Below are 27893 nucleotides of genomic sequence, written 5' to 3'. Positions count from 1 at the left end.
AAGGATATCCAGGCTACAGAATAGGACCTGAAGCCCAGATATGAGCTCAGCAACAGTTTAACATATGAAAAGGAAGGCATTACAAATCAGGGAGATCAATAAAGATTATGCAGTAAATGGCAATGAAACAGTTGTTAGCTATTTGAGAAAAAAAGAAAGGACAGATTGAAATCATACTCTAAACCACATTCTGTGATAAATTCCAGAAAAGAAACATTAAAAAAGTTACATCATAAAAAATTAGAAGTAAATATTGATATATATATATATATATGTATACATATATATATATACACATATATATACATACACACACACAATTTCTAGATGTGGAAGAAGTTTCAGAGGAAAGTATTATCCAGTTTCTATGCATCAAAAGCATCCTAAATTTAAACAGAACATCCAGAGGAAATATTTGTCAACAAATAAGACAAAGGGCTAGTTCCTTCAGTACATAAAGACTTCAGAGCACTTCTAAGATAACACCACAAATCTCGGGAGTTAAGAATGCAGAGAGGAATATGCATTCAGAAAGGAAAAAAATACAATGGCAGATGTCAAACCTCAGTGGTAATTAAATCAGTGCACATGAAAATGAAATACAGTTTTTCACCTCTCAAATGATAAGACTCTAAGGATGAAGTGCCAAGTGATCATCTACTGTCATACCTAGACTACTGGATTTATACACTGCTCTAGCCTTCTTAGGAAGCAGTTTGGCAGTACATATCAAAAGTCAAAAATATTCTTGTGCTTTAATCTACTAATTCAGCTTTTAAAAACTTTTAATCAGGAAGTATTTCAAAATGATAAAAGTCAGCATGGATTTAATCAGACATTTTATATACATATATTTGTGTTGATATATAAATATTATATATACATATATAAAATCTCTGCCAAAAATGTCCTCCTTCCACCTTTCATACAGTAGAATTTTGGACAGCCATGAAAAAGTATGTCCACAAAAATATTTTATGATCTATGAAAATGTTATGATTATGGTGGGCTTAGGAACAAAGTTAATATGTAAAATAATTTTTATTTGCAAAGAGTACATAGTTCTGAAGGAATTATGCCTATATATAGATGCGTTCTTTCCTATTTTTATCTTTTATTCATTTTGATATTTGGAGTCTTTCAATTATAGGTGACAGAAGATCAATCTCTGGTTGGTTTAAACAATAATCAAAACATGGGAATGGGTGAGATTTATTGGTTCTTATAACTGAAAAATCTCATGTCTGAGGTGTGACTTCAGTCAAGGGTATTGTAGCCCAGATGATGTCAAGGCTCTGACCACTCTGTGTCCATTGGTGTCCCAGTATAGTGCTTCTTGGCGTCCCTCATGGGCACAAAGTGGCTGCAGTTTTCCAGATCTCACATCACATCCAAGCCAAGAAAGGTCTGCTTAGCAGTTTCCCCTGTTGACAGAGGAAGGCACTAGCACTATCTCCTCACATCTCGGTGGCTCTTAGTAGGTTATTTGCCCATCCTGGAATCAGGTGCTGAGCCAATAGGATGAGACACTTGTCTCAAAACAATTGGGATCTACGTGTGGAGTCCAGGGAGGGTGGGCAGAAGAGCCCAAACCACTAGAATAAAAATAGAGAGGAGGTTATTTACCCTAAAACAAAACTAGGTGCTCTTCTAAGACAGGGAACAGATCGCAGGCAGCAGAAGCAACCAGTGTCCAGTATCCACAACCAGGGTACTTTCCAATTTGCTTTAAAAACATACATTAAAGTCATGATCAGAAAAAATGAAATGTAAGAAACTGGAGGAAGGAGGATGAAAAGTTTCCCTGTCTCTTTAAGAAGTATTGAACCCATTAAGTGCTCTGAAGAAAAATGGAAACATGTCAGGTTTCTAAAAGTTCTGAAATGAATTAGAATTCAACCATGTAGGAGGCAGTGCCATATAGAATTTCCTGTTTCTTGGACTCTGAGAATCTCAGTTCTCTCACTAGTTGCTTAATTGGGGTCATATTGCATCATCTGTTTGTGGCTCTATTTCCTCATCTGTAAAAAGAAATACAATACTACCTACCTCACAGGACAGTTGTGAGGATTTTTAGAAATATGTGGATGCTGAAGCAACAGTAACCATTTAAAGAATCTCAACTATTAATGATAACTGAATTTTAAAAATTACTAGCAGACTTAAAAAAAAAAAAAAACTATTTCAATGGCCTGTATGTGTTGTACATTTCTCTCAGCCTTAACTAATTTTCACACATACACACACAGTATTATTTCCTTTCACAAGTGTGAAGCCTTAACTGTGAAGAAAAGGAGATAATGAGAGAGATTAGAGGAGGAAGTATAATGCTTCACCCACAAACTGATGGCTTCAAAAGTAAGGAAAACATCTTTTTAACTCTTTGGGGCACCATAATCATAGCTAAAATGTAGACGGTGCTTTTCGTGTGCCTGGGCTTAATGCTCTGTTTTTACCTGTAGTAACTCATTGAAGTCTCACAATAATCCTATAGATTAGTTGCTGTTATTATCCCCCCATTATATGGGTGAGGAAATTGAATGCCTCAAAGGCTAAGTAAATTGCACTAGGTGGAGGAGCTGGGATTCGAACTCTGGAGTGCGGCCAGGCTCTACTGCCCCCCGGCTGGTAGAAGCCAGCTTCCCTCTGTAACTGTAAACAACATGCCATCATTTGCTTGGCCGTAATTCACATTCACGGTAGCTTTCTCTATCATGGCAGTCATCACAGGCCATCAGAGACCCTGAATGCCTGCTTCTGGAATGTGTCCGAGAAAGTAGATACAGGGAATGCAGTTTAAAAATGGGACCTTCAGCGTGCCCCATTCAGAGGCCAGAGAAAACCCACCTAGTGAGGAAGTGTCTGCTGTGTTTGACACCTGCACAGATCCTGGGTCTGTGCAGTCAAACCTACAGCAGATTAGGGAAATGAATCTTGTGCAGGTGCAGGTATAAATAACTGCTGGTTTAAGATCTCAAGATCCAAGTATAAAACGCGTGTGAAGCGTCTGTCAGCAGAGAGCTGCCTGCTGCCGCTTCCGGTAGTGACCTCGGGGCCCCTCTGCAGCTTTACTGGTTCTCCCCAGGGTCTCCTCAGCTGTGGGAATGAAGACAGCAGCCAGCACCTGCTCACCCACCCCCTCGAGTCAGTGAGAGGTTCTCTGTTGGAAGGAAACATATCCCTTTCATGGACTATGCTGTGCTCTGCTTAGTTGCTCCATAGTGTCTGGCTGTTTGCGACTCCCATGGACTGCAGCCCACCGGGCTCCTCTGTTCATGGGGATTCTCCAGGCAAGAGTACTGGAGTGGGTTGCCATGGACTACAACTAAGCAAAAAACGCTCATTTATAACCTAAGTAATTCCATACCTAGAAGGGATATTTTTACTGGTTCTGCAATCACAGATTTTTTTTCTTCTACCAGAACATGCTACCAGGTACTCCATTTTGAAGATACTGTAAAGATTCTCTCTATTTCTTTTTATTAGGGCTTCTCTTTTAGAGCTGTTTCAGGTTTACAGAAAAAGTCACAGAAAGTACAGAGCTCCCACAGACCCCTCCTTCCCTGCTGACGGTGGCTCCTGCTGTTAGCATCATCCGCTAGTGGGTGCGCCAGTTCTTTTGACTGGTATTATTCCTCTGCTTTCTTTGAAATTTAACATGTCTGATTTTCACCCCTCTTGTGGCATGTGAGATTTAACATCACTTTGCAATGCACGTTGTCCATTTCAGCATGGGGCCGGTCTTTAAGTGTAAAAGTATGATTATTGATGAGTCTCACACTGCTGTGTTAATGTATTGTGTTTTCAGATCCTGTTGATCATTGCTTCCGTTATTGGGATCATTGTCTACAGGCTCTCCGTGTTCGTTATATTTTCTGTAAACCTTCGCGAGATCTCTAATGGAACAGACCCAATCCAGAAGTATGTAACTCCACAGATGGCCACGTCCGTCACTGCTTCCCTCATCAGCTTTATCATCATCATGGTTCTGAACATTATATATGAGAAAGTGGCAATCATGATTACTAACTTTGGTAAGGTCCTGCTGTATATCTATAACATGGGTCTTTTCTAAGCCATTTTTAGAACCAAGTAAAAACAGGGACTGTATATTTTAGGCATTCCAATTCCAGTATGTTACAATTTTTAGAAAATTTCAAGTGTAAACATATTTTCTCCAGCCTGGCCAAGAAATGAATTATCTCCAGGTTTACATTAGTAAAAGGGACAAAGCAAAGACAGTCATTATGATGTCCAAGCTCTGTGTAAACAGATCAGTGCTGAATAATATTTTCAATTACATTGTATTATGTACCCTATTGTTGAAAGTAAATAGTCTCTTTATTGCAAATAAGTGGAAGAGGGTCATGATGCCAGTGGGAAATCTGCTCCCGCACTGCCGAGAGGACAAACCGTTAGATTGTTAGGCGTCTTCCCCCAAAGCTGTTCATAATAATATAGCTCCACTCTCATCAGCTCTGGTGATTGTTGTAAATGTTTCTTCTTTCTGGCTTGTATCCCAGGCAGCTGCTTAGTAGCCAGAGTTAAGTGCTTCCTACACACTGCCTGCGGCTGGGTCGTTCTCCAAAATGTGATGTTCTTTGGTCATCTTCTGAAAATGATAAGACTGGTTTCAATTCTAAACTCCGAGGACAACCCATTTTGTCTTCCCCCAAATGCTTCTAACAGAGTTTCCCTTTCCAACAGACCTACCTTATTGCAGTTCAGGAAGACAGGAGAATATCATTTAGCATACTGTTCAACATTAATTTTCTGTCTTACATTGAAAGAGGATAGTTCTTGCCTATTTGATATCATGTGGTTATAAATTTTAAGGAACAGTTGACTACTTTTCTGCCCTTTGGGATATTGCTTCTCCTAGGGGGGAAATTCAACAATGTGTAAACTTGGAATTAACATTGTAGCTACATTAAGAAATTCAGAACAGCTGAAATGGAAACTGAATTGTATTTTTTTAATCATGTTAACTCATGTATCAGTATGATTTTGATTAGAGTCTCAAAGCTGTTAGCAATTTAAAAATCTTAACATTTCTTTTAACTACAGAACTCCCTAGGACCCAGACTGATTATGAGAACAGCTTAACCATGAAGATGTTCTTATTCCAGTTTGTCAACTACTACTCTTCGTGTTTCTACATCGCATTCTTTAAGGGCAAATTTGTGGGTTATCCAGGAGATCCAGTTTATTGGCTGGGAAAATACAGAAATGAAGAGGTGTGAATATAGAGTTACATTCTCTTGGCAATTTAAGCTGTTGCATGTTTTCTGTTAGTTACCCGATGAAAAGTATATTCCTTACATTTTCATTGTATATTCCTTACAATTTTTTTTAGCCTAAACTAGAATTTTAGAAAAATTAAAAAAATTAATGACTATTTCATGTTAGATCCATCTAAAATTTAAATGGGACTTTTTAATATTTCAGTGTGACCCAGGTGGGTGTCTGTTTGAACTGACAACACAGCTGATAATCATCATGGGAGGAAAAGCAATCTGGAATAACATACAAGAGGTGTTACTTCCGTGAGTACCGAGTTGTGTAATCTTGAGAATAGAACGGCCCACCCATCACACTCACTTCCCTGCATGTCCACATTGCTGCACGCCCACCTCTAACATGGCGGAGACTCTCTGCTTATTATCCAACCAACAGTGTTTAATAATGATATTTTAAAACCTTTCTATTAAACATAAATCCCCATCTGCTATAGTTTCTACCTATTAGCCCATCATTGGGGGCTGATGGATCATAGCCCTCTGAGAGATGGCCCTTGTTGGAGCTTCAGACTACATTTTTTCACAGCTTGTTACAACTTTCTCCACCTTTTATACATGCATTTAAAAATCAGTAATAGTAATTTGTTGAGTTGTAAGTATGTGCCAGTCAGTGTATTAAGTGCTTTATATACTCTCTCATTTAATCATCCAAACAATGCTTATTTTTATTTCCCTTCTGCAAATGAAGAATCCATGTCTTAATTAGGTTAAATGATTTGCCTGAGTTCACACAGCCAATAAGAGGCTACTGTGGGTTCAAATGTAAAACCCCATGGCTCCAAATCCATATGTTTTTAAGAAGAGAGGTTTACTTATGGTCCTAAAGCACCAGGCTGTGTAGCAGTTTAGGATACAGTTGTCAAAAATAACTACAAAGGTTTTGACTTACAGTTTTTTTTCCTGGAAATGAGAACAGATGTTAGCTAAGGTCACTCTTGTCTTTTTCAACAAAACCCAATCCTATATCAGAGTGGACAAGTCCAATGCCATCTGTAATTTCTGCATATTTCAGCTTATTGTCTTAGTATTCTATTTCTGCTTTAACAAATATCCCCACAGTTAATGGTTATTGGAAGAAAATGGAGGAGGGGAGCCCCACAAAATAATAAATTGAATATTAATATCCTGTGGGTCCTGAAACTCAGAAGTCTGCAGAGGTCTCACTGGGCTAACATCAGGGTGCTGGCAGGGCTGTTTCCTCCAGGCTCTAGGGTAATCTGTATGTTTGCCTTTTCTAGCTCCTAGAGGCTACTTGCATCCGTTGACCTGTGACTTCTTTTCTCCATCTCACAGCCAGCAAGGTTGCCTGTCTCTGACTCTTTTCTGTGGTTACATCTCCCTCCCACACTCTTCTCTACCTTCTCTTCTCCCTCCATCTTGCACTTTTAATGACCCTTTGAGTACACTGGGCCCACCTGGATAATCAAGTCTTGTCTCTCATAGAGTCAGCTGATTAGCACCCTTACCTGCATCTGCACCCATAATTTTCATATGTTTCGGGGATTAGTATGTGGACATCTTTGGGAAGAATTTTCCTGCCTGCCACACTACCCTTATCAAGGTGATTTCTGGCTCTGATTTTCTGTTGTCACAAAACTGTTGATCCCTCCCTTGTCTTGCTCCCACATCAGTACTCTGCTTCTGCCAGCCTGAATGCCAAATGCAACCTTCTCAGTGTCCTCCAAAACCACTCACACAAGCAGGCCTTATTGATGTTTGGGGCATAGAGGAGAAACTTAGGCAACTTGAATCTTGAAATGCAAATTCCATCTCTTTAGTCTTTCATCCCACTGTATTACTGAGAATCTTGTTGTTGCTGTTGACTTATCACCCTTCTCTGTAGGCTCCAGAATATGAGCATTCTGCCATGTCTTCCTGCCACCACACCCAGCTTCCTTCTCATCCATTCTTCTCCTTCTCCTAACCTTTCTTCTCTCTCCCTCATTACCAAGTTTCTGTTTATTCTCTTTGTAGAACAGTTAATTTCTTGTCTTTTTTTTTCTTTTCTGTTTTTGAAGAGTAAAACCTTTTGGGTTTCAGTATGTCCTTCCACATTTCTCCACTGGAGCTTTATCTTCTATCTTCAATGTGAATTATCAGGGTCTGTCTGTAAATAAGGACATCCTCTTTTCTCCAGTTCCATCTATCCCCCTCAAAAACAGATTCTGATCTTAGCTGTGGAATGAATACTTTTTTTGCCCTACTGTGCAGTAGACAACCCTTACCTTGGGCTCACAGTTAGATTTTTTCCAGATGAGTAAAAGTAGGTCGTGTACATATAATGCTATGTTTCCATATGAAAATGAATGTATCAAATAGAGGAAAAGCTTAACTCAGATTACCCCCCAAAAAAAAAGCATTTTCTGAAGGAAATAGGTTAGTTACCTAACACTGAGTGTTAGTGAATAACTCATCAGTGAGCTACTTTCTGATTTAAACAGTCAAGGAGAAGGGTAATATTTCCTAAACCGGTACTGAGAAATTCATACAAAATGGAATTTGTTCATGTGAAATAGTTAAAAATAAAGGATACATTATAGTATAAGTGGTTTGTTTATACCTTCACTTCAAGGAAACACACTATTGTAGATTCTTGTGAGCTGAACTTTACCTTCAGATATTTTTATTACTCACCTAGAATATTTAGGTAATGTGTTTTGAATTATGTTTCCCTTCTTTGAAAACTGGGAGTGCTAAGTGTTAGGCAAGTTAGGGACTTCCCTGGTGGTCCAGTGGCTAAGATTCCATGCTTCCAATACAGAGGGCCAGGGTTGGATCCTCAGTCAGGGAACTCAGTCCCACATGTTGCCACTAAAGGTCCTGAATGGCACAGTGAAGATCAGAGATCCTGTGTGCTTCAGCTAACACCAAGCATAGCCAAATAAATAGTCTTTTTTTTTTAATTAGGCAATTTAGAGAATAGCTTCTGCTCTTTATAAAGGTGCCAGTTTCCTTCCTTCCTTTTCACATTCTAACATAACAGAGATATATCAGTTACTTTTGCTATCAGAACTACACCTCTCCAAAAACACATAGAAAGGGGAAAGAAAACCTACAAAAGTTAGTGGCTATTTTCACACCATTTAAATATGCATACTGAGTTGCTTAGTCATGTCCAGCTCTTTACAACCCCATGTACTGCAGCCCACCAGGCTCCTCTGTCCATGGGGATTCTCTATGCAAGAATACTGGAGTGGGTTGCCATGCCCTCCTCCAGGGGATCTTCCCCACCCAGAGATCGAATTCACATCGCTTCTGTGTCTCCTGCATTGCAGGCGGATTCTTTACCGTCTGAGTGACCCATGAAATGAATTTCATCATAAATTCCCCTGCTTCCACCCTCAGCTCCACTTGGGGTCCTTGCCTAGGGTTCTCAGAGCAGATGAAGGCCATATGATGCTGTGATCTAGGCTCCCTTTAGGGGGTTGGGGAGATCTCTCTAGCACGTGCATTAGCATGTGGCATTTAGTAGATCCTCAATAGAGCCAGCTGAGTGAATGAGTGACTCATGTGCTTCAAATATACACGTCAGTAAATTAATGAAATTGTTCATTGGACCCAGAGAACAAGCCTAGACCTTTTGGCCTTCCCAACCTCACTTCCTTTTTTGATAATTGGAGCATTCCTGGGAATTTTATTCTGTACTTGACAAAAAACTAGTACAGTTCTGCATTAAGCTACTCACTGAAGAAATTTTATGATAAAATGTTAAAAAAAAAAAAACAGAGTTAAACATCCAAAATGTCTTAGCATTGTCCTTTGGTGTTTAGATAATGGATGGCTGTAATTCTCTTCTTTTGTATGTTTTCTATATTTTCCACAGTGAACATTCACTATTTAGATAATAAGAAAAAGCAGACTTTTTACAGGAGGAAATATCTCTTGTCAAGATATAATTTGACTAGGGAATGAATCAGAGACATACAATAAGAGAATCCTAAGTACAGGTATTCTTCACTCTACACACTCATTCTTAAAATTCAGGAACGGTAAACTCAGGAGTAAAATCGATTCAGATAGTGAAGGATGCTTGTATTCAAAATTAGCAAGTGGAAATATCCTAAACAGAAATGGTGATGATCTATAATACATGGATAAAATGTGGTAATAAAGAGACAAAGACAAAATGAGGTGTAAAGTGTTTCACACCACACTTTACATGTAGTAAATAATAAAGGACAATTTTTTAATGATAGTGTTAGACTAATATGCATGGTCCATTCCTAAGAAAATTACTTTGTAGCCCATGCTTAGAGGAAGAATCTTTTTCCCCAACCTTGACCAGGGGAAGAAGTATCTAGTGTGTCTATACTTTTTTAAAGTTTTATAGCTGATTCTCATGGGCAATTAAATTGCTATTCCTGTACTAGAATAATAACCCAATAGAAAAACCCAAAAGACCACGAACAATAACAGATGAACTTCAAGATTTCCTGCTACAGATGAGTCATTCAACTCAGACTGAGCAAGAGGCTCAGAGTGTGAAGCTCAGAAAAGCAAGCTAGTCAGGACTTCTGATTGACCTAATATGATTGGTGGTGGGAGGCAGTACAGTACAAGGAACAAGCGCCAGATGAGCTAGTCATGCAAGTGACTGCCAGGACAGAAGTTTCAGCCTGAATCCAAGTCATGATGGATTTGGGTTGCTGACTGTGAAAGACCTGTTTCTCTGGAGCCTGGAGAGGATTTCGCCAGAGGCTGAGGCTGAAAGTATGAGGGCAGAGCAAAAACTAAGCCAATACAACCCAGTGATCTTGAGTTTGGGTGTCACGAAGGGAGATGGATGTGTGTGGTCTTTGTTGCGACGCATATCACAAGGGCCCTTGGAATGTCTGAAGAACAGCGCATTCCAGCCAAACCTCAGACTTGAATGATTACAAAGCTCCAGGTTGTGGCCTCGGAAGTAACACCAGAAACAAGTGCTCCACGTCGTTCTTGTAAGTGCTGAAGTGAGATGCAAGCCAAGACTCTAAGTAACTTAGCCCTCATTTACTGTTGGCCTCAGCCAATTAGCCTCTGTTTGTCAAAAGAAAATCTCACACAGGGGGTTTTGATGTGTTAGGAAGTTTGCTAAATCCGCATCTGTTCTGAGTCATTTCATTCTGACAACAACCCTGGGCAGTGTAGGTTTTATCACCCCATTTTACGTAAACTTAACTAAAGTTATAACGAATAAGAGATGAAGAGTGGATTCAGATCCAAGGATATGTCTGAACCCATATCCTCTCCACTTCCACAGCCTCCTGCTCTTCCCCTAAGGTCAAAGAAGAAAGAAGTGGGGAAAGATTGTGAAGCCAAGGGCACCGTTGCTTGTAGAGAAATCTCCCCTTAGCAAGCCTGGGGAAGTGTCAGTGAGCAGTTAACACTGAGATCAGGAGCAGTGGGAAATCCAGCATGGTCAGCTAGTTGTAATTCACATCTTACAGTTTGTGTATGTGGGTGGGTATGTGTGTACATACAAGTGTTCACGTGCAACACATACAGTGGTCTTTACAGTGAAATCCCTATAAATGTGCTGTGTAATCAGCCAGAGCTTAACCAGATGCTATGTTTTTTTGCTGTTGTAGTGCATCTTCTGTTGAACTCGACAAATAAACCACAAGCCAGCTGTTATTTCAGGGGACAACAGCCCTATAAGCTAGAGCGGCACACCTTGTTTCAACACCAACTGTTTCTAATTTCTTTTCAAGAGAAATTGCCATTAAAAAGCGGTGGGGGGCGGGGGGTGCATTCAGCTGGCCCAGAATCTTCTGAGAAAGAAAAACACATAACCCAAGAGGAAACACAGGACTGCTCTGGGGGCAGCTTCCAGCACTGGGGGCAGAGCACTGAGCCAGGATTCCTCCGAGCTCTGCACTGACTTTGAGGAAACATGTCACATCTTTGGTCTTTAATTTGTTCGGCTGAAAATAGGGCCTTGGATCTGTCTTATCCAGAGTCAAAGGATGTCACTTTGCTGCACAGTGCCCTCAGTGATTCCCCACTTCCTTCAGTGTAAAAAAATGCCCAAATCCTCACTGTGGTCTCTTAAGCTCCAGCCCCCACAATCAACAGACTTACTTTTCTCTTTGCCCTGGACCACACGGGCCTCCAGGCTTCCCTGATGGCTCAGCAGGTAAATAATCCGCCTGCTACACAAGAGGCTCAGGTTTGATCCCTGGATCAGGAAGATCCCCTGAAGGAGGGCACAGCAACCCACGCCAGTATTCTTGTCAGGCAGAGAGTCAGAAGTGACTGCGCACATATGCACACTGGCCTCTATGCTTTGTTTATCTTCTCTGGTAATTTTCAGTCTGGAAAGATCACTTTGGATAAGAGCAGGAAAATGGTGGGGGCGGGGGCGTGCAGAGCTAAAGTTAATCAAGTGAGGAAAAGTATTTTTAAAAAACTAAAATGCCCACAAGAATAGGAGGTAGGAGGACAAATCATAGTTACAGTTGTGATAAAACCAGGTATGTAGTCAATATTATTCTTCAAAATATTTTGGGATAGAGAGGCAGAAATAAAAATAAATTTAGCATGAAAACAAGAAATTGAATTCTTGGAAAGATGATGTGTTCAGCTCAAAATATCAGTAATACTTTTATGCTCATGGTCTGACAGTATTCTGACTGATAATTTGATCTTTTCGGCAGCTGGGTCATGAACGTGTTTGGACGGTGTCACACCGTTTCAGGAGCAGAAAAGATAACCCCACGATGGGAACAAGACTACCATCTGCAGCCCATGGGCAAACTGGGATTATTTTATGAATATCTTGAAATGAGTAAGTCACTAGTGAAATTTTGGGTTGCATGAAATATATTGGAACATGCTTTGGATCCCCAAAGCATCGATTATAGAGCCAAATTATTATCTAGTCTATTGAAATGGAGTTCATTTTTCTCCACTAGGTAAAATTATATGATCAGGCTTTCAAATACGGTGACTGTGTGTATGTTTATCAATATTTGTGTTATACAAAGCTGAAAATTTATTACACAGCAGTGAAATGGAATATTCATTGAGGTACATCTTCATCATTAATTCTGAGGATACTTACCTTGTTGTCTAAAGATGAACTCAGAGCTGTTATTAGCTGTGACTCAGCCCTGGCTGGAGTTCATGCAGCACAGCTGTTGGCTGATTCCTTCTGAACAGACAAACCCATGGGAACAAGGGTCACAGAGTCCCCCCAACCCCCTCCCCATCTCACACTTGCCTTTGACATTGTATCTATTGCTTCTGGTTGGTGGTTTCTGCCTAATTCCTTGAGTGACCTCATGGCAAATCACTGGCTTGAATTTGAAACTGTTTTGCTGGTCTGGAATTAAGATTTAATACAGGTTCCCTCCTTCTTGGATGTCTCTGTCTGTTTCTGTAGTATTTGCTTGGGCTCTCTTTCTCCTCACTTGATTTTGAGCTGTCGGTTGCCTTTAAATGAATGCATCTCAAAATAGATTTTCATTGGAAACACCATCTTTTCTATTATGCATGACACACTTTTATCTAATAGAAGGCTAACAATGGACATGTTTTGTATCTGTGCCCTTTCAGCTCACCATTGCATTGAATTACAGTTTTTTAGGCTTAGGAAAACAGGAAAGGATTTTGACAGGTTTTTCATTTATGCATGCGGGTTTGTGTGTTTGCAGAGACACCCCTTTGTGGTTCCTTTATAAGTCTGCAGATAGAGGGAGGTTTTTATTAAATCACATTCTATATATAAAATAATTGCTTTTAAAAATATACATTATATGTGGAAACCCATCTGGTTCTGAATGGTTCCTCTTGTAGTTTCTTTAGTCAACAGTGCTTTGCAGCAAGAAGTCTGATTTGAATTTCACTTCTGCTTTTGTTATGTTTCATGACCAGGTTCAATTAAGGGTGTAGCCACAGTCCATAATGTAGAAGCTATCTTTATTCTGTTTATTTTCAAAAGGACTACAAGACAATTATCTGTATTCCGAAATGAGTCATAATTGTAAATATTTCTTACTGGAGCCATTATCAGCATTAATAACAACAATAGTATGGGGCAGAATGGTATAAAATAACCATTTGTTATTTTAACACAACAAAAAACTTGGAAAAAATTTATTTTTCTGTAGTTAGTCAAATAAATGGTATAGAAAGCAAAAGTTATATGGTCATGCTTTGGGGAGAAATTGATAGGACTTTTAGAATTTCATAGTCTCATTAAAATAATTACCAGTTAAATAACTTGGCCTCTCATGGATGGACTTAGAGATTATCACACCAAGTGAAGTAAGTCAGAGAAAGACAAATATATCACTTATATGTGAAATCTAAAAAGATGATACAGTGAACTTATTTACAGAACAGAAACAGACTCACAGACACAGAAAAGAAACAGTTACCAAAGGAGGAAACGGAAAGGGATAAATTAGGAGTTTGGGAGTAACAGATACATACTACTTTATATAAAATAAACAACAAGGTCTTGCTATTTTCATGCAGGAAACTATATTTAAAAATAATAATAAAGATAGTAATTCAGCCTCACCCTCCTGCATAAGACAGGATGGAATAACAGTGGTTATAGAGAGATTTTTAATTTTTTTTCTTTCCCACTATGATTTATTACAGGATATTGACTATAGTTCCCTGTGCTATACAGTAGGACCTTGTCATTTATCTATTTTATATATAGTAGTTATCTACTAATCTCAAACTCCTAATTTATCCCTCCCCCAATTTTTTTCCAGATTTATTAAGTTGCTTTCCTATTATTCACATAATTCCTAATGAATTAGAAAATTAATCAGTTTCCAAGCATAAGCAGTCTGTTATTCTGTATTCGAAACCAAAGTGAAGTCTATGTTTTGTTCTTTGGTTTATGGGAGATAGAATTTCCAAATGCCTTTCGAATTATTTTTGTTGCTCTAAAGTTAACACAGAGTGCCTGTGGTGGTGAGCTCATCCCCACAGTTTACTCATTAATGATAACACCATCTACCTTTTTAGCTGCTGAAGGGGACCGTCTTCTGACAGACAACCCTGGAGGCCTCCCCTCATGCTTGGTTAGGACTCGCGAGCAGCTACCAGCTCTGGTCCCCATGAAGGGAACTAGAACTCCCCTCTGCCTGGACAAACTTTTCCCTTTTCTACCTGAAAGGATTCCTCCCGAGCCTCAGCAGGAGCCCTCAACTTTTCACACAGGTTTCCTGCTCTCTCCTCTGGGCATCAGTGGCATTTGACTCTTGTCCTGATGGCATGTGGTTGTATGCATGCCTCTCTCCCAAGCTGGATTGATCCTGTTAGAAGTAGCACTCAGGCCTCTGCATCTTCCAGTCCTCAGTTGGAGCACTGCTGCCTGGACCCTCATGAATATTTATTTAACTGACTTGAGCTTGGAGTTCAACACACACAAATACAGCTGTTAATTGAGTGAATAGTAGCATTGCCCCAGCAGCCCCCACCAGGTTCTGTATGGCCTATGTTTTTCTGAGTGAAATTCTTTTATTTTGGTAGTGAATTCCCCACCATCCTTTGAGATTATTAGAGTAATCCTGGGTTGTTAACCAAAATTGCTTCCCTAAGTATATGGTCCTGACTTCTGAGAACTCAGACACAGGACATAGGAGAAAGAATTGTTTGTCAGATCTAAAATCTAAAAGCCATAGGGTACTGTTTTGTCCTTAGAACACTATACAGCATAAACACCAGTCTCTTGATTACTTAGTGGTACCGTCCCACTGTGCAGGCGCGATAAATGAAATGCAGGGAAGTGATGAAGTGGGCTTTGTTCGTCTCTGGTACTGCCTCTTCCATCCTTGCATATTCACTTGATCTTACCTTCATGTATTATTTTCTCTATTTAATTTACTGTAATTAATATCACTGGTTCTTCAACATCTCCTTGTACCTACTCCTTTCTTTCCCTCTACAGTGCTACACCCACCCAAGCGTCCCCTACACTGTCCAGGATCAGGCCTATCTTCCCCTACTCCCCCGTCTCTGCCCTATTTCTGCCTACCACCTGCACTGATGCTTCCTCATCTTTGCAGGATGAACATTCCAAAATGGCAGCTGGACAATTGGGAAGGATTTGTAGGACTCTCATATCTTAATCGCTTATTCATCCATCCATCCATCTCACAAACATTGAACAACTGCTGTGCCAAACACTGTATCAGTTGCTGAGGATACCAAGCCAAGCAAAACTTGGTGTCTGGCCTCCCAGGGCCAAACAAAGGATAGCAAGTACTTGGTGGATTGCTAAGCAGGTGAGCACAAATCAGACTTCCTAGAACAGGTGATAAACTAGATTTTGGAAGGGTGATTGGAAGGTAGCTATCAAAAGTGTGATAGAGATAATGGACATTTCATGCAGAGAGATGGATGCAGTCACAAGTACAAAGACATGAAACAGCCTGGCCAGTTCAGAGAACGGCAAGTAAACAAGGTATGGCTAGAACAAAGGAGCCATAGAAAGAAATATCAGGTGAGCAAGGCCTATACCCTGATGGGTCTTGTGTGCTTAGCCAGGACACCTGAACTTATCCTTAAAGAAATACGGGCACTTCTGAATATTTGTAATCAAGAAAATTGCATAATGTGTATATGGAAGAAAATCCAATTATTCTGGCAGCAGAATGAAAGATAATATTTTAGGTTGTGCCCATATTTGGTGGGAAGAGGATGTATAGGGGGCCACACCAAGTAACCAGACAAAAGCACCTAAGTGGAGTCTGTGGGCTTAGGTAAGGGAGACAGATTGATAGGTGTTACAGAGATGACTAGTGTGACAGGTGAGGAATAGAATTGTTGAGATAACTTCCAGGAGACTGAATACAAGTCTCCTGGATAGAATACAAGGAGAGGAGCTGGTTTTGAGGAAACGGTTCTAAGTTGGATATTTTGACCGTGAGGTGTCTATGAGACATCAGAGAGGTGAGGTCTGTTATTAAGTTGGATTCACCAGTCAGGAGCTAAGAGAAGCTATTGCTGAGGCCATGGGGATTATTCAGGCCTGCCAAGTGGAGAATGGATGAGGAGGCCCTGGGGAAAGGGGACATTTAAAGGGTAAAGTGTGGGGAAGAAATCCACAAAGAGAACAGCAGAACAGTTGGGAGAAAACGCGGCGACAGGTGTGAACAGAGAGACATCTATCACCTTACTTGAGAGGGATGTGAACATTGACTAAAAGGAGTGTAATGTAAAGGGACAGGGAGGCAAAAAAACAAGAGCTCAGGTCCCCATAACTGCTAGGACTATGGGGAAAAATATAGGAAGCACTATAGTTAGACAGCCTTTAAAAATATGTGTGGTGGGAGGAGGGGGCAAAAGGGTGGGGGCAAATGCATACCCATGGCCGATGCATGTTGATGTATGCAAAAAGCCATCACAGTATTGTAAAGTAATTATCCAGCAGTTAAAAGTAAAATGTGTGTGTGTGTGTGTATGTATGTATGTACACACACACTTCTACCTTGGTGTTTTTTTATTTTTTTTATTTTTTATTTTACTTTACAATTCTGTATTGGTTTTGCCATACATTGACATGAATCACCACGGGTGTACATGCATTCCCAAACATGAACCCCCCTCCCACCCCCCTCCCCACAACATCTCTCTGGGTCATCCCCGCATACCAGCCCCAAGCGTGCCATATCTTGCATTGGACATAGACTGGCAATTCGATTCTTACATGATATTATACATGTTTCAATGCCATTCTCCCAAATCATCTCACCCTCTCCCTCTCCCACTGAGTCCAAAAGTCCGTTATACACATCTGTGTCTTTTTTGCTGTCCTGCATACAGGGTCATCATTGCCATCTTTCTAAATTCCATATATATGTGTTAGTATACTGTACTGGTGTTTTTCTTTCTGGCTTACTTCACTCTGTATAATTGGCTCCAGTTTCATCCATCTCATCAGAACTGATTCAAATGTATTCTTTTTAACGGCTGAGTAATACTCCATTGTGTATATGTACCACAGCTTTCTTATCCATTCATCTGCTGATGGACATCTAGGTTGTTTCCATGTCCTGGCTATTATAAACAGTGCTGTGATGAACATTGGGGTACATGTGTCTCTTTCAATTCTGGTTTCCTCAGTGTGTATGCCCAGCAGTGGGATTGCTGGGTCATAAGGCAGTTCTATTTGCAATTTTTTAAGGAATCTCCACACTGTTCTCCATAGTGGCTGTACTAGTTTGCATTCCCACCAACAGTGTAGGAGGGTTCCCTTCTCTCCACACCCTCTCCAGCATTTATTGCTTGCAGATTTTTGGATCGCAGGCATTCTGATACCTTGGTTTTTAAAAATTATTTAAGTAAACAAAAATCAACAGGGAAAAACCTTCCACAGAGAAGAAAATATTTGGCCATGTCAAAAGCTGCCTGGGGTGGGAGAGAACTGCCTAGTAATCAAATAAACAAGGACTGAAAATGTACATTGGCTTTGGCACATGCAGCCACCAACAGAGTGAGCAAGACGAGTTTCAGTGCCATGGTGAGGGCCGCAGAAGACGGAGAGCTTTGAATGGCAGAGAAGTAATCAGTTTTGGGGCTTCTTCAAGAAACGTGACTTATTAATAAAAAAGAAAGCATATCAGAGCAATTCAGGATCAGGAGCAAGTTTCAGGCGAGGGCTATTTTTGTTTTTACAATAGATTTTTTTTGCTTTGCTCCGTTGATAGGCCTTGGTTGTTCTTGGTTTCAAAAGTTGTTTAGAAAGTTCCTCTCACCTGAATATCAGAAGAGATTAAACCATCTTGGTTTTTTCTGCTTTTTTTTTTTTAATTAAAAATGTTTAAACCATCTGGAATTTCTTTTGATATCAAAAGTGAAAACTCCATACCAGCTCTTCTGATGATTTAGCTAATTACTTCAATACTTGAATCTACTGATTTGAAACATCCATTTTTATAATATACTGAAATCCCATGAATATCTCCACCTGTTCTTGAAATTTATTCTATTTAATTCATACTGTCTATTAATGCACTAGTTCTGAATTGTTTCAATTGCCATAGCATTATAATATACATTAATATCTCTTAGAGGTGGTCCCATTTTATCCTTTTGCAGAAATATCCCTAACACTGTTATTTAAACATCCCACCTTTTGGGATGTTTTACTTGGGTACTTGTATACATTTTTTGAAGAACTTTAGCCTCAACTTTCAGCTTTTTTTCCTTAAATCCACTTGGAAGTATTAACTAAATTTGCATTCAAATTCTAAATTTTATTTTTGGAGAAGGAATTTAATATGTCCCCAAACTTGAATCTTCCCAATTAAGAGTATGGTGTATCATACCATTCATTCATCATTACTTGTTTTTCTCTATTTTTAAGTCAGTTATCATAACCATCTTAACATTTCTCATTAATTTATTTCTAAGTAGTCTGTGCCTTTGTTCTCATTATAAACTATGTCTTTTCTCGTTTGGATTTTTAACTGGATTTATTGCTGCTGCTGCTGCTGCTGCTGCTGCTGCTGCTGCTGCTAAGTCACTTCAGTCATGTTCGACTCTGTGCGACCCCAGAGACTGCAGCCCCACCAGGCTCCCCCTTCTGACTTCTCTTGAGTATTAAGGGGACCTGGCAGCTTGGGGCCCTCTTTCCAATATGGCACCTTTCATTAGGACATCCACTTGCCACTTTGCCAGTTACTGTATCCGTGCCGCACATTTCTGTTACTTGCCAGACCCCTGGAGGCAGATGAGTCATGGATGTTGACATCCCTGGCGGTGCCACGCTCTGTGATGTCGCCAGCTGTGGTCCTTGCCAGTCTGATTTCCCTGAATACAGTGCCTGGCCTGTAGATCGGCCAAGTCTTTCCAACCCTGACTGCTTTCCTGCAATACATTCTGGCCTCTCAGATCAGAAGCAAATGTCAGCTCCTCCTACCCAGCTATACCTCCACAGTCTTGCCCTTCTTGGCCAGAGTGGTCCCTGCCTCTTGGCTGAGCAGTAGTCCTAAAGGGGCTGTAAATTTTCCTCTCATCCACCGTCTCAGTTACAAATACCTATGGTAGTTTACTTCAAAGGTCTGCTGGTTAGATCCCTGGCCTTATCACAGCTCACTGCTCCCTCCCTGTGGTCCAGCCCCCTCACCTCCTCCAAGTCTCTGCTGCCCATCTATAGCAAAGCCACATAGATTTCAGACAAAGAGAAAAGAATCTCTAAGCCACCAGCACAATTTTAACTTACTGTGACCACACACACTACCACAATATCAAAATAAAAGCTCCTGAAGGATTATATTTTGACTTATTAAGACACTTATTGCATACATTTCCATGATTTGTAGTAGTAACACAAATTCTCAGAATGTGCTTCCCTTGCATTCATAGACTCAGGGGAGCTTACTCATTTGCCTATTTTCCGTATATTTTCTCTAAACATTCTCCCAAAGGTACATTTCTTATTTCTTTTTAACTTTAGATATTTCCACAATATCCCTTTTCTTTCTTTTTTTTTTTAATCTTAAATCACAAATCCTCTCCCAACATTCTATTATTTCTACACTGGGAATGAATAATTTTACTTAAAAGTGCCCCAAGTTTATTGCCAGCAAGTAATTGTGGTTGATTAAAGATTTTTAAATGTGTTATTCCTATTGTGTATATTTGTGAAGTAAACAGGCTATATTTAGACTTCTTTCCAGAGACTTTATATTTGTCTTTTGTTTTGATTCTTTCACTGTTGAACATTATTATTACCATGACTGTCTTTTCTCTTTGGGATTTAGTTCACTGCTTGCCTTTCTCTTTATAAGAGTAAAGGAATGCGTGTCGTCCTTCCATCCATCCACCACTCCATGATGTGTGTCCGTTCCATTGACAGTTATTCAGTTTGGGTTCGTCACCTTATTTGTGGCCTCTTTTCCACTGGCCCCTCTGTTGGCTCTGGTGAACAATATATTGGAAATAAGAGTGGACGCGTGGAAACTGACTACCCAGTATAGACGCATGGTGCCAGAAAAAGCCAAGGACATCGGAGCATGGCAGCCCATCATGCAAGGAATAGCAATTCTGGCTGTGGTGACCAATGTGAGTAAATAGGCTTTGCAGGGTAAAGACCTTGAAACATCCAAAACTGCATGAGTGTTGCTCCCTAAGGAAGCCAGTGTTTGGTGTTTCATAATGTGGGAGGAAGATGCTGATACTTTCCATCACATAAACAACATAGTTGCTGTAAATGTAATTGTTGTTATTTTTAATATATTTTGTTTATAATTATTATTGGTGACTTACAAGACCTCTTACAGAGGCAGTTGCTAAGAGTAGTGACTATTATGCTTTTGTTGCTCATTTATTACTTTTATTCAATAGAAACATGGTAATAATATTAACAGTAAGTACTAACTCTTTTAATCCTCACATGATTATAAAAGGAATTATCAAATAGTACTTTTATAATGGAAATAGAAATCTATCCATTTAGAGTTTGTAGACTCTAAAATAAGAACAGTCATTCCACCATATTTTACTGTATATTCCAAACTATCAATTTAAACTAGTAACTACTTGAAGAAGAATGTGCTTTGTGCACTCCCCATCATCCCTTACCCTTACCTTCCTTGTGTCATGGGACAGAGGTTCTTCAAGGAGGTGGATTAGGGCAGGTCCCAACTCTCCTCCTCGCCCCACTCTTGGTCTTTGCTAGTCAGTGTTAGTCATTAGCTAAGCACCTTCATGTCCTGGATGTGTCTGAGTGATGAGGGAACAGAACTCACTCGTTGCAGTCTGTACTGATTATGGACCAGTCTGAACAGTCTGTCTGCTTCCCTACTGCTGCCCCCACAGGTCGGCAGGGAGCTGTCAAGCAGAGCAGTTCCCAGTGCCAGCCCATCAGGGAACTCCTTCCCCAGAAGTATCCAGACACTCAAAGTTATTTCCTCTCTTATTCCACTGCCAATTTCACTCCCAGGTTAACAAAATAATATTCCAGTTTTAACTTCTTAATCAAGTCCCACTTGCCTTGACTCCCCTGCCTTTTCCCACGAGCCCTTGTAGAAACAGAAAAGAATCTGGCAGTGCCTGTGGGTCAGGCTCCCAGCTGAGGGGCATCCTCCCAGACCTTAACACTTCCGAGCTTCATTTTATCATTTGTAGATTGAATAATTCCCTGTCACATATTTTCAGACTATTATATACCACAAAGGGTGTATGGGGAATTCAGTGAGTCAGTGCAGGGAATGCACAGAGCCTGGTCCTTGTGGGGATATTAGCAGCTACTCTGTTATCACCCCTGGAGGAGGGCACGACAAGCCACTCCAGTATTCTTGCCTGGAGAATCCCATGGACAGAGGAGCCTAGTGGGCTACAGTCCATGGGGTCGCAGAGAGGCAGACACAACTGAAGTGATTTAGCACGCATGCATGCACGCACTCGGTTATCATCTTCATCACACAGCAGCATTTACAGCAACTCTGTAAGCTTTGCCAGGTGTCGAAACTAGAGGCACAAGAATCTTACAATATGTCATTGTCTAGACCACGGTCACAGTTTTACACAATAAGTTATCTGGAACCCAGTTTTCACCCCCCAAGTACCCTCAGTTTATTTGGATCACTTGCTGTCTCTCCTTTTTGGAGAAAGTTGGTAAATCACACACAAAAAAACAACTGTGAGGTTATATCCATTTCCATTCACCCAGGTAGCCCCCACCTTCAGCATCCACTGTGCTGCAAAACATAGGCTGATGCTCAGAAAGACGACAGTGAGGCCTTTCAAGCTCCACAGTCATAAAAGTATGAATCTGTGATGTTCAATATACTGTATGACATGAAGCCAGGCTGGAACGTGGAGTTACATGCTTTAGGGGAATTTTTAGCAACAGGGTTTGGAACTAAAAGGTTTTTGTTTGACCTTCAGCTAACCAGAAAATTCAATTGACTCCTACTCCCCATTACTCAAGCATCCTGTCTTAATCGTATGAGGCACCTTTTCCTCGTCACCCCAGCATGGCTCCTCAGCATTAATGCAGATGGAATATTGGCTGTATCTTCAAGGCTGCTCTACCTGCGTGTGTGTGTGCACACAGACACACATGTGCCCACTGATTTGTGCTACTGGTTCTCGTCCAGTAGTTGTTTGTTCTTATAATTCAGGTGCTGGCTTATTATGCACTAGAAAAATTGCTTATTCAGTTATCAACTAAACTGGAGTGACTAGTGTTAGTTGGTCAGTCGTGTCCAACTCTTTGCACCCCCATGGACTGTAGCCCACTAGGCTCCTCTGCCCATGGAATTCTCCAGGCAAGAATACTGGAATGGGTTGCCATTCCCTTCTTCAGGGGATCTTCCCGACTCAGGGGTTGAACCCAGGTCTCCCGCATTGCAGGCAGATTCTTAACCATCTGAGCTATTAGGGAAGCCCAATTAAACTATGGACAGTCCTTTTTTCCATATTAAGGTGTTAGAGATTCCAAGCTGCAGGTCCTCTTGCACATAATTCTATAAGAATTAAACATGTATTTTATCCCCTCACATACCTAATTTGTGCCTTCCCAGCCTCACATGGTCAGTAACAGCTAGCTTTCCATAATAGGGGGACTTTTAGGAAGGAGGAAGAAGAGAACAGCTCCTCAGGATTTGAAAGGGCATCAGGCCAGAGTTTGGTATGAAATCATTCATTTTAAAGCTGCTGGTTCAATAAATAAGCTGAATTGACATTGTTGTGTCATGCCAGAGCATCTGCTATTGAAGACCAATTTTAATTTATTTTGCTATCAATGGAAAATTGTGTTTGGAACAGCATGGGAAATGAAGCACACTGCATTTATTTGTGCTCTTGTGATGTGTCTTAGAGCAGCTGAATTCCGGAGGAAAAAGTATCTTGTCAAAAGACAATAGAATTATCTTCCGTATTGGAATTTGTATAGCTTCTTTTTTTTTTTTTTTTTTTTTAATTTATTTATTTATTTTTAATTTTTACTTTACAATTCTGTATTGGTTTTGGCATAGATTGACATGAATCCACCACAGGTGTAGATGGAATTTGTATAGCTTCTTGAAGTACATCTGCAGGTGATTCTGTAAAAAGCTCTAGTTGAATTAAATGGTAACAGGAAATTTTAATCTGTTGAAATCTGGGAAAAGTAAAATAGTCTTGCTTTACACCACCACCACCACCACCGACAGGCAAGAATACACACCCAGAGAGACTTTACATCAGAGGAAATGACAGAGCTGGCTCTGGTAGGGGAAATTTTGCAGTAGAAAAGCCCCTCAGTTGTTGTTCTTGCTTTGCATGGGATCTTTGTTGGCTTGTGGTCTCACTGTATCTAAACCGTATGTTCAGATGAATACTGTTAAAATCATGTTGTGCAAAACATGACTGTTCTTCTGCTTCAGAAATGACTGAAACATCTAGCTTTGTTTATTCACATAGAATTTGGATTGAAGTATATTCATTACTTTCTCCTTCCGTGACACCAGTTTTACATGTTGGAGAGTTTAAAGCCCAAATTTGAACTCTGGAGAAATTCATGTAATTAATAATAGCTTTAGATCCTATTGAAAGTCTCCCTGACACAGATTCAGATTTAAGACTGATCCATATGTATTCCTTTAATCTGGAAACACACTAAACTCTCTTAAAGTTTTTTGATAACTATAATCTTTCTGACTTTATCCATTTAACCTTTTGGAAGTTGAAAGGCTTAGACACTAAGTCTAACAAAATAGATATCATTGCTTGATTATGTGACTAGAACAATCCCAACACAGTTTCTTGCTACTATATTTTATTGAATAATAAAGAATTCTTGCTCTCTAATAAAGCAACAGGCATAAGTATATACTGAAAGTTTAAATCAGACTGTGGGGTTGAGTTATCTCAACAAGTCAAGATACTATAGGGGAAAAAGTATAAATTTGAAAGAAAATATTTGTTACAGTTAGTATTCTATTTTTAAGAGACAGTGATTAAAAAAGCAATTTTTATCAATTATTTATCTACAAAGGAATCATATAAAGCCAGCTTATTTTCATAATATTGATCTTAGTCCTTTCACATGCAAAAGGACCTTCTAAGTCATAAAGATTAAATTATATCAAGTATGCTCCAGGGTTGATTGAATTTTATTATATTCTGTTTTTTTAAATATGTTACATGTAATATATGCAAGTGGCTCTCAAGTTATCCACAGTACCCTAGTCTACAATTATTCTTACTGTACTTAAGATACATAATAGGCAACTATCAGGGCCTTGCTTTTGAACTGCAGGTGAACTGCTGGACATTCCCTTCAAAGACCAAAAGCAAACAAACTACTTTAAAGCAGCTGCTCAAAAGTTTTAGGACATTCACTACTTATATCCATTTGACAATTCCTGAATCTTTTTGTTTGTTTGTTTGTTTGTTTTTATTTTTTATTTTACTTTACAATTCTGTATTGGTTTTGCCATACATTGACATGAATCCACCACAGGTGTAAACTCAACTGATGAAAATGTAATTTTGGCATGTCTGTTAAGCCTAGCTATAAAGGCTCTAAATTAATACCCTCTCTACCATTTTCTTCCAACATAGGCCATGATCATTGCATTCACATCAGACATGATCCCCCGGCTGGTATATTACTGGTCCTTCTCCATCCCGCCATATGGGGACCACCCAGACTACACAATGGAAGGATACATCAACATAAGTCTCTCCATCTTCAATACTGCCGACTTTAAAAGCAGAGTCAAGGAAAGTCCATACACTGGGTCTAAATATGACACGTGCAGGCAAGTTCTGCTTACACTTCTTCTTTTAAAGGACTTTCATTGTAATTTCATTCTATTTGGTATTTAAATTAAGTTGCTAGATATTTTTTTTCTCGCTTTCTTTTCAATCAGACTTTAAAAAGTATAAAATATAAAAGTTACTATAGATTAAGATTAGAACTTTCAAGCCATACCATAAGGCAGGATTGTATTTTACTTTTTACAAATTGTAAAGTATTCCTATAACTTTTTAACAGATGTGTTTGTTTATTTTTGGCTGTGCTGGATCATCATTGCTGCTGCTGGACTTCCTCTAGTTGCGGCGAGTGGTGGCTACTCTTTGCTGTGGTGTGCAGGCCTCTCGTTGTGGTGGCTTGTCTTATTGCGGAGCACCATCTCAGAAGTTGTGGTGCAGGGACTTAGTTGCTCCATGGCATGTGGGATCTTTCTGGACCAGGGACTGAACCCGTGTCTCCTGCACTGACAGGCAGATTCTTAACCACGGTACCACCAGGGAAGCCCCCATAAGGCACAATGTTAGAATGAGAGTTTCAAACGATAACAAAAAGGCTTATTCAGGGGAAAGCCTTACATCTTAGAAATTAAGAAACTGGGAGAGTTCCAAAAAGCAAGATAATTCAGTTGTTACAACTAATATTTTATTCAAGCACAACCTGACGGTACTGAATGATGACAAACTAGTACCATCACTTAACAGAGCAATACAGAGACAAAAACGGTTGATACCTCGGCCCAGCCTAGCAGTGTTCTCTAAAAGTATTCCAGAGCTCTCTTCGTTGATTTTAATGGCTGATAAGATCAGCTGTGAACAGTGTACGTCAACTAAGTTACTAATTGATAAGTTTGTTGACTGCATGGTATTGTAGTTTTGTTTTTTTCAATCAAAGTCTAAAACGTAAAGAGACTTTAAAATTTAAACTCCTCAAAGCTGTCTCCTATTCACATTCTCAACAACACAATGAAAAAACCATAAATAAGCCCCAAATAAATGTTTCCAGATTACACATAGCAAAGCCTCTTCAGAATCACACATTGCATCCACTTACTCTTACTTTACATAATTCTAAAGAGTAATTAAACTTCCAGGTCTAATAGGTTACAGGTGGAAAGTTAGAGATTTGCTGACTAAGGGAGATACACTCAAGCAATAGCATATGATGTCTGACAACAAGGAAATTAGGTAAGAAAACTATAAAAAAAATAGGTAATATTCTCTGTAGCATGTTTCTGAAAATATGGTAGTTTGTTTTAGTTACACTCTTTTGAGGAAGCAGGGATAAATTTTGATATTTTTGTTCTTTTTTTACAAAGATGGAAACCATCATTACCATCTTGTATGGTTTATGACTTGTATATGACATCTTGTATGGTATATGACATGTATGATATATGATACATGACGTGTTACTGGTGTAGTTATTTCAGGGTTTTGTCATCAAATTAAACTCCTGGAGAGAATCTGGGCATTCCCTGGTAGCCTCATGGTCCTGATTCTGGGCTTTCATTGCCGTGGTCCCAGGTTCAGTCTCTGGCCAGGGATCTGAGACCCCACATGGCATGGCAAAAACAAAAACAAAAAACCAGAAACCCTTGGAGAAAATTTATGAGATGACCAATTTAAAAGAGTGTTGCATTAAGTATGACCTTTTTAATGGGCCTTTGTTTACATTTGATTAGAAAGAATGATCTCCTGAAATGCCCCCATCTTTTTTCCAGGTATCGTGATTTCCGGTACCCTCCTGGACATCAACAAGAGTATAAACACAACATCTATTATTGGCATGTGATTGCCGCCAAGCTGGCTTTTATCATTGTTATGGAGGTGAGAAAGGTTCACTTTGAAATAGTTTATAAGACAGTGTATTTGCAGATCATTTATTAACTTTTAAGTGTTGCCACTTAAAATATACAATGTCTTATCTCTTGCTAATAATTATTTCTATAACATTTGTTAAATTTGACCTGAAAATACCCATAATACTCTCAGTAATTAAATGAAGTTGGTTATCTGCTGTAAAGTTAAAAGCATGTGGGCTTGCTGCTGCTGCTGCTAAGTCGCTCCAGTCATGTCCGACTCTGTGCGACCCCACAGACGGCAGCCCACCAGGCTCCCCCATCCCTGGGATTCTCCAGGCAAGAACACCGCAGTGGGTTGCCATTTCCTTCTCCAATGTGTGAAAGTGAAGTCACTCAGTCATGTCCGACTCTTAGCGACCCCATGGGCTGCAGCCCACCAGGCTCCTCCATCCATAGGATTTGCCAAGCAAGAGTACTGAAGTGGGGTGCCATCGCCTTCTCTGGCATGTGGGCTTAGGGAGATTCAATTCCTTTCAGTTCAGTATTAATTGAAGGGCTTTTTATTTGGGGAACTGGGCTCCATATTAGGCTATGAAGAGGTTTATTCAAGATAAGTAAGGTATCTTCCTGAAGAAACTTTGATTGCTGTAATAGTTTATTTGTATTGCATTTTCACATTATACCTTCTTAAAATAGTTTTTTACATCCCTGAAATTTACCAGCTCTGAAAAATACTAAGGTGGCTATCAGTTTGAAATTGATCTAGCCAACTTTACTTCTTACACTGAGTGAATAACTACTACTAAATTCTAAAGGTTCAAAAGTTACTTGATTGGTGTGGTTAGTTACGATTACATTTAACTACAAGAAACAAAAAACCCATCTACAGTGGCTTAACCAAGTGAGAGTTGATTTTTCCCACATAACAGATTTCACTGGAAGCAGGTGGGTACTCCTGGATCAATTCCGAATCCCTGGTGTAAGGAATGTATCTGTCTTCTGTAGGTTTACTTTCATTACATGTCACTCTATGGTTGTAATATGACTACCACAACTCCAAATAACACATTTATGTTCTAGGCAGGAAGAACTTGAA

General features: G+C 39.7%; 1 protein-coding gene across 2 annotated transcripts in view; it reads left to right on the top strand.

The window, feature by feature from the left end:
• Positions 1-27893, top strand: part of LOC120861344 (anoctamin-6) — a 232009-nt gene that overhangs the window by 196355 nt on the left and 7761 nt on the right. For both annotated transcript variants that reach the window (XM_040236992.1, XM_040236991.1), the window contains exons 13-19: positions 3809-4034; positions 5068-5237; positions 5449-5546; positions 11936-12066; positions 20107-20312; positions 24801-25000; positions 26717-26822. In XM_040236992.1, coding sequence (XP_040092926.1) covers positions 3809-4034; positions 5068-5237; positions 5449-5546; positions 11936-12066; positions 20107-20312; positions 24801-25000; positions 26717-26822 — 1137 coding nt within the window. The remainder of the gene's footprint in view (positions 1-3808; positions 4035-5067; positions 5238-5448; positions 5547-11935; positions 12067-20106; positions 20313-24800; positions 25001-26716; positions 26823-27893) is intronic.

Source organism: Oryx dammah, unplaced genomic scaffold, assembly GCF_014754425.2.
Source record: "Oryx dammah isolate SB20612 unplaced genomic scaffold, SCBI_Odam_1.1 HiC_scaffold_11232, whole genome shotgun sequence".
Lineage (NCBI taxonomy): Eukaryota > Metazoa > Chordata > Mammalia > Artiodactyla > Bovidae > Oryx > Oryx dammah.
The sequence above is the reverse complement of the archived record's forward strand: the minus strand, read 5'-3'. Positions and strand labels throughout refer to the sequence as shown.